The 13,118-nt window shown below is 45.7% G+C and overlaps 1 protein-coding gene across 1 annotated transcript in view; it reads right to left on the bottom strand.

Annotated features, from left to right (window-relative positions):
* Window positions 1-1,981, bottom strand: part of dnm1b (dynamin 1b) — a 135,396-nt gene extending 133,415 nt beyond the window's left edge. The window contains exon 1 of the mRNA XM_060907122.1: window positions 1,821-1,981. Coding sequence (XP_060763105.1) covers window positions 1,821-1,981 — 161 coding nt within the window. The remainder of the gene's footprint in view (window positions 1-1,820) is intronic.
* Window positions 1,982-13,118: the final 11,137 nt, after the last annotated feature.

The raw sequence follows: 13,118 nt of genomic DNA, 5'->3' as shown, positions 1-13,118 counted from the left end.
CCTCTGCAATTGAAAAAGAAGGAACGAAGGTGAGTTTAGGACTTCTACCAGCAAATATTGTCAATTTTGCCATTCATGTCACTGACTAAATTCAGCTAGGCTTGAGAACTGGCCAGGCTGCAGATTTCAGTATGGCACAGCTGTCATGTCATCATACTGACTCATTTCATATTATTTGGGAGAATACTAATTGATGTGGAAAGTGACTGGTGTCAGTGATTTTTTTTTTTTTTTGGGAGGATATATTATTTGAAATTTGATTGATACTTTTAACTATACTGTGCATGTTTATCCTTTTACAGCAATTAGATGTAAATGATGGCCTACCAGCCACCCCTGGCAGAGTCAAAGAAACCACAAAGGTATGATGAATGAAGAGGGGTTTAATCTAATTTTCTCCAGTAGTATTAATAATGCAGCAAGACTTTGAAGGTTTGATTAAGGCATTTTGAAGGGATGTTGTCATCACGTCGAAAAGGTGTATGAAACCATGGATTTTACCTATTATAATACATTTGCATATTAATCAATTTTGAATCATTGTGTCCTCAGGTTGACATTGGACGAGGTGTGCTGGTTGAGAAAACTAGCCTGATGGCTTTGTCATCAGTGAAGTCGGGTTCAACATATGCCAGAAGACTATTAAAGACCATTTTTACCGATGCAGAGCTTGTTGGGAAAAGTCTGACAGGCAGAAAATCAAATGCCTTTAAAGACCAGGATCAGAAGCCTGCCCTTGACCCAACTAAAGTGGAGGCAGTTGTTGGTAAGTGGTCTTTGTATATTCTATCAGTTGTATAATAAAGGCCAGAATTGACAGTGCATTCATGGAGCTAGTAGCCATATCTGTAAATTCCTGAATTTTTAGATGTTCATGTAGTGCACAGTATTTAAAAAGTCATTTACTCATTTTTGCACTGTTAGAATTGCTTTCTCATAGCTCAAGTGTTATTGATAATAGATTAGCAATGCATTAATTGTATTTCCTTTTTTAAATTTCAAAATCCCATTTTTTGTTTCAGATCTTGCATGCTGTAAATTTGGATGCCCTCCAGCAACTATAAAGATGTCTCTTGCCAACAAGCTAAAGGAAATAACAAAAAAGGCAGCAAACTAGCTTACATGTACTAGTAGGATAAAACTAATAAATTTCAATACTTTCAGCAAGAAGCGCTTTTGTCATACTGTACCAGGGTCTGGCATTTTGGAAGTTAAGAGTGATTTGGTAGGATGTCCTGAATTCTATGGCACCTTGCATCCTTATGTTTTCCGCCTTTGATAGCTTTTTTAGTTGCTCACTGTATTTTCATGGGTAGGTCTTCGAGTATATGCAGGTGACTTCAATAACTATAGCAATCTCTATAGAAATTGCTATAGTCTCTATAGAAATTGCTGTAGAGATTTTCACAGTACTCTATAAAGAATTCTATAGAAACTTCGTTAAATTCTGTTGACTTTCCATAGGAATTCTATAAGATTTCTATGTATAATCTCTATAACATTTCTATTAAAACTCTATAAAAAATCCTATTAAAACTCTATAAAAATCCTATTAAAATTCTATAAAAAAATCCTATTAAAACTCTATAAAATTTCTATTAAAACTCTATAAAATTTCTATTAAAACTCTATAAAATTTCTATTAAAACTCTATAAAATTTCTACAAAAAGTCTATAAAAATTCTATAAAATTTAATTTAGAAATTTTATAGAATTTTTATAGACTTTTTTTCTATAGAAATCTATAGAAAATTTTACCAAGGGGTACGCCCATTTCAGGTGTATGTGAAGATGCTACACGTCGCTTTTGCATCACTTACTTCCCCACGAAGTTCTCCAGCACGGAGCTTTTCCCTGCGCTCTGACCGCCAACCACTGCGATCTGGGGAAGGTCTAAGTTGGCATTTTGTCCGATCGCAGAAAACGCATCCTGCATTCGGTTAACCAGCGGAATCAAATCCTCCATTCCCCGATTTCCCATTCTGACTGGTGGCTGAGCTACTGCTGAACAGTGAACGGGAGAAACAGCACCGAGTATCTATAGAGACACTCAGGGACGTCACTAGGTTTGAGAGACAGGGGTAGCTTAGCACCCAGAGGAGAAAAGGTATTGTGCGCGCGCAGCGCGCGCCGAACATTTTTCAGAGCACCTACTAAGGCTGTCAATCAATTCATTATTTCAAGAGCATCACACCTTGGGGACACACTTCCCACCATTTCTATTCTATTTTAAAATTGCTTTCATCATTTAATTGCTTGCTGAAGCAACTTCACCAGCTAAACTACAAAAATGTGAAAAAAACAATGGTAGGTGTCATGCATTCCTGCGCAAACTGAAGAGGGCAAGTGCTTCACAAATCATCATGTAAACATTCTACAGAAGACTCAATATAGCCTAGGTAAAGTTAAGCAAATGCAAACCACTGACATCAAATTACAATCTCACCGTGTGTGTCTGCAAATGAAAGCATAGAATTCTGACTCTCTGCAAACCCAACTCAATGGAAGCCCGCACCGCGCCTGCTGCAGAATGCCCGCGTAGTTTTTTAAGTCCTACTAGCCTACCACTCGACGTGACGCTTGACACAGAGCCAATGAGGAGGAATCATAACGATATTAATAATATTGCATTAAACAATAAATAAGCAAGCAGAAACTGTTGTTCGGATTAACTTGCGTTCTTGATGGCTCATGTTCAGTGCTTTACTGCCTTTGTTTTTTTTGGGAAAAAAAATAAAAATATAAATAATTTTAAAAAGGGCAAAAAATATAGGGTGGCTTTGCCATAAGATAGGGTGGCTGGAGCTACCCTAAAATGGGTCTGGCGACGTCTATGCTGTTTACTGAAGATTTGTTCACTAGCTCAGGAGAGCTACTCAGAGTGGACGTCAAGCCGTTCCCACCCAACCATTTACACCTTTGGGCAATCTAGAGTAGCCAGTTAATCTAACTGCATGTCTTTGGATGGTGGGGAAACTCACACAGACATGGGGAGAACATGCAAAGTCCACATAGAAAGTCCCCCATCGGCCGTGAGGTTTGAACCCGGAATCTTCTCACTGTGAGGCAACAGTGCTAACCACTGCATCAGCCTGCCCCCCCCCCCCCAACCCTGGTGTAGATAATGGTGGATTGGATGGAGACCCCAATTTTCTTGAGGATTTCTGGTTTCTTTTCTCCTTGAAAACATGCCAGTAGGTATTGGCTATATGCTAAATTGCTGCTTCGTATGATCACTGGTTTCTTTAGAAATAATAATAATAATAATAATAATAATAATAATAATAATAATAATTTTGTAAAAAATAACATTAATAAGCTAATTTTAAATTAAAATCTTTTTTGGTCCCACTCTCTAAATAACATTTTAAAAATATCAGGCTGGAAATGGTTTTGTTTATAGTTGATTGTATAGCTTTATACAGTTGTGAGGGACATTGAAAACCCAATCTGGCAACCCTGACATCAGCTCACTGTGTGTGTGTGTGTGTGTGTGTGTGCGCGAGAGAGAGAGAGAGTCGGCTTACGGAAAGTGTGCTTATCCTTTGTCCATTGGACATCCGGAGATTTGGTCATTTGGACATTTGGACTTCGCGGTGGCTTTGAAAAAGAGCCAGTAAAAGTGTCTCCATAGACGTCGCCAGACCCATTTTAGGGTAGCTCCAGCCACCCTATCTTATGGCAAAGCCACCCTATATTTTTTGCCCTTTTTAAAATTATTTATATTTTTATTTTTTTTCCAAAAAAAAACAAAGGCAGTAAAGCACTGAACATGAGCCATCAAGAACGCAAGTTAATCCGAACAACAGTTTCTGCTTGCTTATTTATTGTTTAATGCAATATTATTAATATCGTTATGATTCCTCCTCATTGGCTCTGTGTCAAGCGTCACGTCGAGTGGTAGGCTAGTAGGACTTAAAAAACTACGCGGGCATTCTGCAGCAGGCGCGGTGCGGGCTTCCATTGAGTTGGGTTTGCAGAGAGTCAGAATTCTATGCTTTCATTTGCAGACACACACGGTGAGATTGTAATTTGATGTCAGTGGTTTGCATTTGCTTAACTTTACCTAGGCTATATTGAGTCTTCTGTAGAATGTTTACATGATGATTTGTGAAGCACTTGCCCTCTTCAGTTTGCGCAGGAATGCATGACACCTACCATTGTTTTTTTCACATTTTTGTAGTTTAGCTGGTGAAGTTGCTTCAGCAAGCAATTAAATGATGAAAGCAATTTTAAAATAGAATAGAAATGGTGGGAAGTGTGTCCCCAAGGTGTGATGCTCTTGAAATAATGAATTGATTGACAGCCTTAGTAGGTGCTCTGAAAAATGTTCGGCGCGCGCTGCGCGCGCACAATACCTTTTCTCCTCTGGGTGCTAAGCTACCCCTGTCTCTCAAACCTAGTGACGTCCCTGGTAAACAGTCAACTATGGCTGACATATGACAAGAAGAAAGAGAAAAAAGGAAGAAAAAAGAGAAGCTCCAGGTTAGAAGCTCCAAATTAGAAGCTGGAGCCAATTCATCACACAGCTAACACAGAGACAAACACTCACATTCATACCTATGGGAAATTTAGAGTAGCTAGTCGACCTAATCTGTATGTCTTTGGACTGTGAGAGGAAAGTGGAGCACCCAGAGGAAACCCATGCAAACCTTGGGCCTCCAAGGAGAACATGCAAACTCTACACAAAATGGCACCAGTAGACCAGTAGGAACATCTCACTGTGAGGTGACACTGCACCATCACGTTGCTGGTGGTGTTGATGATGGTGAGGTGATGTTGTTGGTGGTGGTGGTAGTGGTGAGGTGTTGTTGTTCTTGTTGCTGTTGGTGGTGGTGGTGGTGAGGTGATGATGTTGTTATGACCTCGCAAAAATATGCTGATAAATAGATTGGCTATGTGACTTTGTCCGCAGGTATGTTCATGCTCTGTGATGGACTGGCATCCCAGTGTATCCCTGCACTGCTCCCACTGTTCTCAGAATAGGCTTCAGACCCATGACCCTGGCCAGGATAAAGTGGTTATTAAATATGAACAGCAGAATTATTTAAATCATTATGGGTACATAATTATCTGATATATTTTATTATTAAAACCTCAATTCCAAAAAAGTTCGGATGCTGTGTAAACTGCAAATAAACAAAATGCGATAATTTGCAAATCATGGAAAACCTATATTTCATTTAAAAATAATACAAAGACAACATATCAAATGTTGAAACTGAGAAAATGTATTGTTTTTTGAAAATTTTATGCTCATTTTGAATTTGATGTCAGCAACATGTTTCAAAAAAGTTGGGACAGGGACATTTTAACCACTGTGTTGCATCACCTCTACTTTTACCAACACTCTGTAAACGTTTGGGAACTGAAGAGACCAACTGCTGTAGTTTTGAAAGAGAAATGTTGTCCTATTCTTGCTTAAAATACAATTTCAGTTGCTCAACAGTTCAGGGTCTCCTTTGTCATATTTTGTGCTTCATAATGCACCAAATGTTTTAAATGGGAGACAGGTCTGGACTGCAGGTAGGGCAGTTTAGCACCCAGACTCTTATTCCAGAGCCATGCAGTTTTAATATGTGCAGAAAGTGGTTTGGCATTGTCTTGATGAAAGAAGGAAGGCCTTCCCTGAAAAAGATTTTGTCTGGATGGCAGCATATTGCTCTGGAACGTGTATATATCATTCGGCATTAATGATACCTTCCCAGATGTACAAGCGACCCATGTCATGTGCATTAATTCACCCTCATACCATCACAGATGCTGGCATTTGAACTGTGCACTGATAACAAGCAGGATAGTCCCACTCCTCTTTAGCCTGGAAGACATGGTGTCCATCTCATCTCATTATCTCTAGCTGCTTTATCCTGTTCTACAGGGTCTCAGGCAAACTGGAGCCTATCCCAGCTGGCTACGGGCGAAAGGCGGGGTACACCCTGGACAAGTCACCAGGCCATCACAGGGCTGACACATAGACACAGACAACCATTCACACCTACGGTCAATTTAGAGTCACCAGTTAACCTAACCTGCATGTCTTTGGACTGTGGGGGAAACCGGAGCACCCGGACGAAACCCATGCGGACACGGGGAGAACATGCAAACTCCACACAGAAAGGCCCTCGCCGGCCACGGGGCTCGAACCCGGACCTTCTTGCTGTGAGGCGACAGCGCTAACCACTACACCACCGTGCCGCCCATGGTGTCCATAATTTCTAAAAACAATTTCTACTTTTGATTCGTCAGACCTCAGGACAATTTTTCACTTCGACTCAGTCCATCGTAAAAGAGTTTGGGCCCAGAGAAAGTGGTGGTGTTTCTAGATATCCTTGACTTGCAAGTGACATCAAAGCAAAATAGAAACCGGGATGTTGGTCGTGTTGGTGGATATACAAATGCAGGGTCAAGCGACATTCCATACAAAACAGTCACATGTGCACAACTCTGTTTTTCCACTACTTTATGCATTCTTTTAGCTATGACATATCTTTGTGCTGTATACAGAGGCTCCAACTTGGGAAACTGCAAAGAGGGAGATTCTCCCTCTCTGCGAGTGGTTCGGAAGGAGACAAGTTTGAGCACCGTAGGCACGAAGGCTAGTTTTATATATATATATATATATATATATATATATATATATATATATATATATGTAACAGTTCATATAGGTGGGTGGAGCACAGAAGGACGGCAGGCCAGAACTGAGTTCACAAAACTCTTTTTATTTAGCTTTTCAGCTTCTATGTTTACTCTCTCAGACACACGCACACACATCAGTCGTCTGGGTGGGGAGAGAGCTCCCTCTGTTCTTGCTCTCTCTCCTTAAATAGGGCGCGGTCACTGGGAAGACACACAAACACATTAATTAATGACAGGTGTAGTGATTCTGCCACTTACCTTCCCTGACTCCGCCCTCCGGTCACAGACCGATGCTTGACCACGCCCCCGCTGCCACATACCCCCACCGCCCGACTCAGGCCGGGCGGCCGTCCGGCCTGCAGCCAACTCCCCCCCCCCCCCCCCCTTGACGGGAGAGGAAGTCCGCCATGACCATCTGCGCCCCCGGCCTGTGGATCACCTTGAAGTTAAAGGGTTGGAGTGCCAGATACCAATGGGTGATCCACGCGTTGGCATCCTTCATGTGGTGGAGCCACTGGAGGGGTGCATGGTCCGAACAGAGGGTGAAAGGGCATCCCAGCAGGTAGTAACGGAGGGCGAGGACCGCCCACTTGATCGCCAGGCACTCCTTCTCAATCATGCTGTAGCGCCCCTCACGCACCGACAGCTTATGACTGATATACAGTACTGGGCGATCCTCCTCCTCCACCTCCTGGGACAAAACAGCCCCCAGCCCTCTGTCCGACGAGTCCGTCTGTAACATAAAGGGGAGAGAAAAGTCAGGGGAGTGTAAAAGTGGCCCCCCACACAGTGCAGCCTTTACCTTAGAAAAAGCCCGCTGGCATTGCTCCGTCCACTGTACCGGATCTGGTGCCCCCTTTTTAGTGAGATCAGTCAGCAGGCTGGTGACATCCGAATAATTAGGTATAAACCTACGATAATAGCCAGCCAGCCCCAGGAACTGTCTCACCCCCTTTTTGGTCTTGGGCCTCAGGCAGGCCGCAATTGCTGCTGTCTTGTTAATTTGGGGACGCACCTGCCCGTTGCCCAAGTGGAAGCCCAGATACCATACTTCCACCCACCCAATCGCACACTTCTTTGGGTTGGCTGTGAGACCCACTCGCCTCAGCGACCTAAGGACAGCCCTCAGATGTTCGAGGTGCCTTGGCCAGTCATTACTATAGATAATAATGTCGTCAAGGTAGGCGGCCGCATAGGTGGCGTGGGGGCGGAGGACCCTATCCATCAGCTGCTGAAATGTAGCAGGCACCCCAAACAGCCCAAAAGGAAGTGTGACAAACTGATGTAAGCTAAACGGTGTGGAAAAGGCCGTTTTTTGCTCGGGATAATGGAGTCAAGGGGATCTGCCAATATCACTTTGTCAAATCCAGTGTCGAATAAAAATGAGCCATGCCTAGTCGATCAAGCAACTCGTCAATACAAGGCATTGGGTATGCGTCGAATTTAGACACCGCGTTGACTTTTCTATAGTCCACAGAGAACTGGACCAACCCATCAGCCTTGGGAACCAAGACCACCGGGCTGCTCCAGTCACTGTGGGACTCCTCGACAATGCCCATGTCGACCATGGCCTCGAGTTCTTTCTGAACCACCTTTTTTTTGTGTTCGGGCAGCCTGTAAGGGCGGCTGCGCACTACCACCCCAGGAGGGCATCTCAATGTGGTGTTCTATGAGGCGGGTGCGGCTGGGCAGGGGTGAGAACACGTCCGAAAATTCGGCTTGCAACTGGGCAACCTCCGTGAGTTGGGTCAAGGAGAGGTGGTCTCCACAGGGGACCGGAGTGGTAGTCAATGTTCCCTTTTGAACCTCCGGCCCCAGCTCCGCCTTCTCTGGAACCAGCGACACCAATGCCACGGGGACCTCCTCGTTCCAGAGTTTTAACAGATTGAGGTGGTAAGTCTTTAATGCCCCACCCCTGTCTGTTCGCCTCACCTCATAGTCGACGTCCCCGACTCGCCATGTGACCTCAAAGGGTCCTTGCCACTTGGTGATCAATTTGGAGCTAGACGTGGGCAACAGCACAAGCACTTTATCTCCCGGTGCAAACTCCGTAAGGTGCGTGCCCCTGTCATACAGGCGGATTTGCCGTTCTTGGGCCTGCCGCAAATTCTCCTGGGTTAGGTGCTTGAGTGTGTGGACTTTTGCATGCAGGTCAAGAACGTATTGAATTGTATTTTTGCTGGTTGAAGGTCCCTCCTCCCAATTTTCCCACAGCACATCTAGGATGCCACGCGGCTTACGCCCATATAATAATTCGAACAGGGAGAACCCCGTGGAGGCTTGTGGGACCTCTCGCACTGAGAAAAGCAGGGGTTCGAGCCATTTATCCCAATTACGTGCGTCCTCGCTTACAAATTTTTAAATTATGTTTTTGAGGGTGCGATTAAACCGTTCGACTAAACCGTCTGTTTGTGGGTGATAAACACTGGTGTGGATCGGCTTGATTCCCAATAACCCATACAATTCACTCAGTGTGCGTGACATAAATGAGGTGCCTTGATCAGTCAGAATCTCTTTGAGGATTCCAACTCAGGAGATGACATGGAAGAGCACTTCTGCAATACTGCATGCTGAGATATTGCGCAGAGGCACTGCTTCTGGGTATCGCATTGCATAGTCCACCAGGACTAAAATAAAGAGATACCCTCGTGTTGATTGATCTAATGGCCTGACGAGAACCATCCCAATTCTTTCGAACGGGGTCTCAATTAATGGTAGAGGGTGCAAAGGCGCTTTTGGAATGGCCGCTGGATTTACTAACTGGGAATCGCGGCATGCCGTACACCACCTATGGACATCGCCGCGAATCTCTGGCCAACAGAACCGGGCCATTATTCGGGCTAGTGTCTCATCCTGCCCCAAGTGTCCAGCCATGGGATTAAAGTAAGCCGCCTGGAATACTAATTCCTGGCGGCTCTTTGGAATCAAAAGCTGTGTGATCTGCTTTTTAGTCTGAGTGTCCTGCATCACTTGGTATAATCTATCTTTCATAATAGAGAAATAGGGGAAGGACGGGGTGGCGTTTGGCTGGAGCGTTTGACCATCGATTACTTTCACTTGGTCAAACGCATGCCACAGAGTCTCATCTCGTGACTGCTCTAATGGGAAATCCTCTAGGGATTCCTTGAGAGAGGGAGGAGGAGCCTGCTGCTCCTCACTCTGACGCGGAGATGACGTAGACGGCTTTGTGACAGCTGCTCTTGCCAATGCGACACCGGGACCTCCCCCTGCTGAACTATGGCAGGACCCACTCTTTATTAAATGACTCATTAACTCCCCAAATCCTGGCCAATCAGTCCCCAAAATTATTGAGTGGGTAAGGCGAGGATTAACCGCCACCTTTACACTAAATTTCTCCCCTCGAAATAGAATGTGGACCGACACTAAAGGGTAGTTGTGAACATCCCCGTGCACACACAACACCTTCACCAATTGTGCTCCCCCGAATGCCTCATCTTGCACCAGGCTTTGGTGGATTAAGGTCTGATTACAGCTGGTGTCCACCAAAGCCTGATACGTATCCCCTTGGATACTCACCAGTATGCGATACGCTCTGGCCCGATCGAGGGCAGCTCCTGGCGTGTCGGGGATCCGGACCACTGTGCCCACCTCCTTTGCCGAGCATTGATGCTGAAGGTGCCCCGGCTCCCTGCAGCGCCAGCAAACTGGCCCGGGCTTTCTCTCTGCACCGATACTCTGGGTCTCACTCACATGAGGTGGGGGAGAGACAGACATGGAAGCGGGAAATGGGAGGGCACCGCGGGTGCGGCGGACCGGCTGTGAGGGAGCTGGCCCCCGCATCCATGGTGGGGGAATGGGGCGAGGATGAGACACAGAAGGGGAGGGGGAGAGAGAGAGAGAGAGGAGAGAAGCGAAGAGGGGATCTGTGATCCTGCCGTGGGAACAGCCGCCAAATGATCCTCCGCCAACTCGATGGCCTGATCCAGCGAAGCCGGGTGATGGCACTGGACCCACTCCACCATTCCTTTGGGAAGTTGCACGATGAACTGCTTCAGTGCCACCAGGTCGATGACTCCCTCGGCGTCGCGGTTGTCAGCCCACAGCCACAGCCTGCAGGTGTCCCGGAGTTGCTGGCCAAACGCGAACGGGCGGCCGACCTCCTCTAGGCGCAGAGCGTGGAAGCGCTGATGATGTTGTTCAGGGGTGTGCCCCACATGCTGGAGGATGGCCCGGCGCAGGTCCACATAGACCAGCCGGCTGTTGGCAGGGAGCTGTAGTGCGGCCAGCTGTGCCTTGCCCGTTAGCAGGGGGAGGAGGTGCGCCACGCGCTGTTCCACCGGCCACCCCGAGGCCTCTGCTGCTTGTTCAAATAGCATGAGGAAGGCCTCAGGGTCGTCATGCAGGCCCATCTTCGTTAGGGTGAGGTGGAGTGGGCCCGCAGCAGTGGAGATGGTGGACCCCGCCGACGCGAGGAGGTGCCGGAACGCCTGACGATCTTCCTGTTGCGCCAGCACCAGGGCCTCGAACCGTTGTTCTTGCTCCTTTTCTGAAAGGAGCAAGAACAATGAACCAGGCGAGCAGCGCCTGGTGCTGGCTCTGTTGGGCTGTGGTGAGGGCATGGATCAGGTCTGCGAAGGGGAGGACTCCATGGGTCTGTTCTCCTCTGTGCTCTGTCCTGGGTTTCAGCACCACTGTGGAAATCAGTGCGGATGGGTGGAGCACAGAAGAACGGCAGGCCAGAACTGAGTTCCAAAAACTCTTTTTATTTGCACTTTTCAGTTGCAAACACACTTTCCCAGCCACACACATACACACACACACACACACACATAAGTCATCTGGTTGGGGAGAGAGAGCTCTTCCTCTGCTCTCTCTCTCCTTATATAGGGCATGGTCACTGGGGAACACACACAAACACAGGTTAACTAACATCAGGTGTAGTGATTCTGCCACTTATCTTCCCTGACTCTGCCCTCCTGTCACAGACTGACGCTTGCCCAAGCCCCCACTGCCACAGAGGGTTATCTCATCTCATTATCTCTAGCTGCTTTATCCTGTTCTACAGGGTCGCAGGCAAGCTGTGTTTGCTATCCCAGCTGACTACACATGAAAGGCGGGGTACACCCTGGACAAGTCACCAGGCCATCACAGGGCTGACACATAGACACAGACAACCATTCACACTTACATTCACACCTCTGGTCAATTTAGAGTCACCAGTTAACCTAACCTGCATGTCTTTGGACTGTGGGGGAAACCGGAGCACCCAGAGGAAACCCACGCGAACACAGGGAGAACATGCAAACTCCGCACAGAAAGGCCCTCACCGGCCATGGGGCTCGAACCCGGACCTTCTTGCTGTGAGGCAACAGTGCTAACTACTACACCACCATGCTGCCCGGGAGGGTTATCAAACTGAATAAAATTTGAAGACAAAAGAGTGCAAGGAACATTGATCAAGGACAAGAAGTTTGTACGAGGAATCATTTCAGAGGTACCCATAGCTGCATCAGTGGACCAGATTAAAGAGAATATAGTAGAACAAACGTGATTGAGACAAAACAACTGAGAACGACAAGAAATGGGGAGAAGTGTGATAGTTTAGCGGTAATGATAAAAATTGATGAGGAAAAGCTGCCAGCTGAAGTATATTTAGGTTATATGTGCTATGATGTTAAGCCTTATGTTCCCCTGCCACTGAGGTGCTTCAAATGGTAGAAATATGGGCACGTAACAGCTGTGTGCAAAGGAAAACAAAGATGTGCAGGAGAACATGAATACAGAAAGTGTGAAAGTGGAGCCAAGTTAAAATGCATATTCTGGACCAATTTCGTTTTTTTAATATGAAAGTATGTCCCTTTACACACTCATCCAGAAGGGTAATTTTGCACAAGGCCATCTGTCTACAGCAGAAAAAAATAAAATAACAAAATGCATCTGGAAAAATCCCAAAGGAGTCTGGAGCCAGATTCGTGATGTTATCTGTGGAAGCACGAGCAGGCTGCATGAGCTTTGCATGGTTTAAGTGCACAGCCTGTGTAGACCAAGCGAGTCTAATTAATGATGGATATCTCCTCATTTCCTGTTCAGATCTTAACTGTTATTGAATTATTTTCTTTCCCTTTATTGACTACAATGTACCTCATCCCATTCTGCACAAATTTTACCACCCCTCCACCTTTACCATATTTCCTGTCATTTCTAAGAGCAGTGTATCCATGTAGAATAAAATCCCATTTTGGTTTCAGTCATGTTTCCTGTATGCAGATTATGTGTGGTTTATCTTGTCAATTTATTAAGAAATGTTTAAATGGTTTAAATGTTTAAAGCATATATGTAGAGCCATGGCCTCACTTTCGTTTATAAATGCCTTGAGACCTCAAGAATGGCACATGAATAGTTTTAAGCATTAACAATAAATCTAATATACTAATTTTTACAATTAAAGTGATTTATATTGGTAGTGGTCTGAGTGAATGACCTTGACATCCGTAATGTCACAGCAGGAAGTCTATCGG

Source organism: Neoarius graeffei, chromosome 24, assembly GCF_027579695.1.
Source record: "Neoarius graeffei isolate fNeoGra1 chromosome 24, fNeoGra1.pri, whole genome shotgun sequence".
NCBI lineage: Eukaryota > Metazoa > Chordata > Actinopteri > Siluriformes > Ariidae > Neoarius > Neoarius graeffei.
Note: the sequence above shows the minus strand (reverse complement) of the source record. Positions and strands in the feature narration are given on the sequence as shown.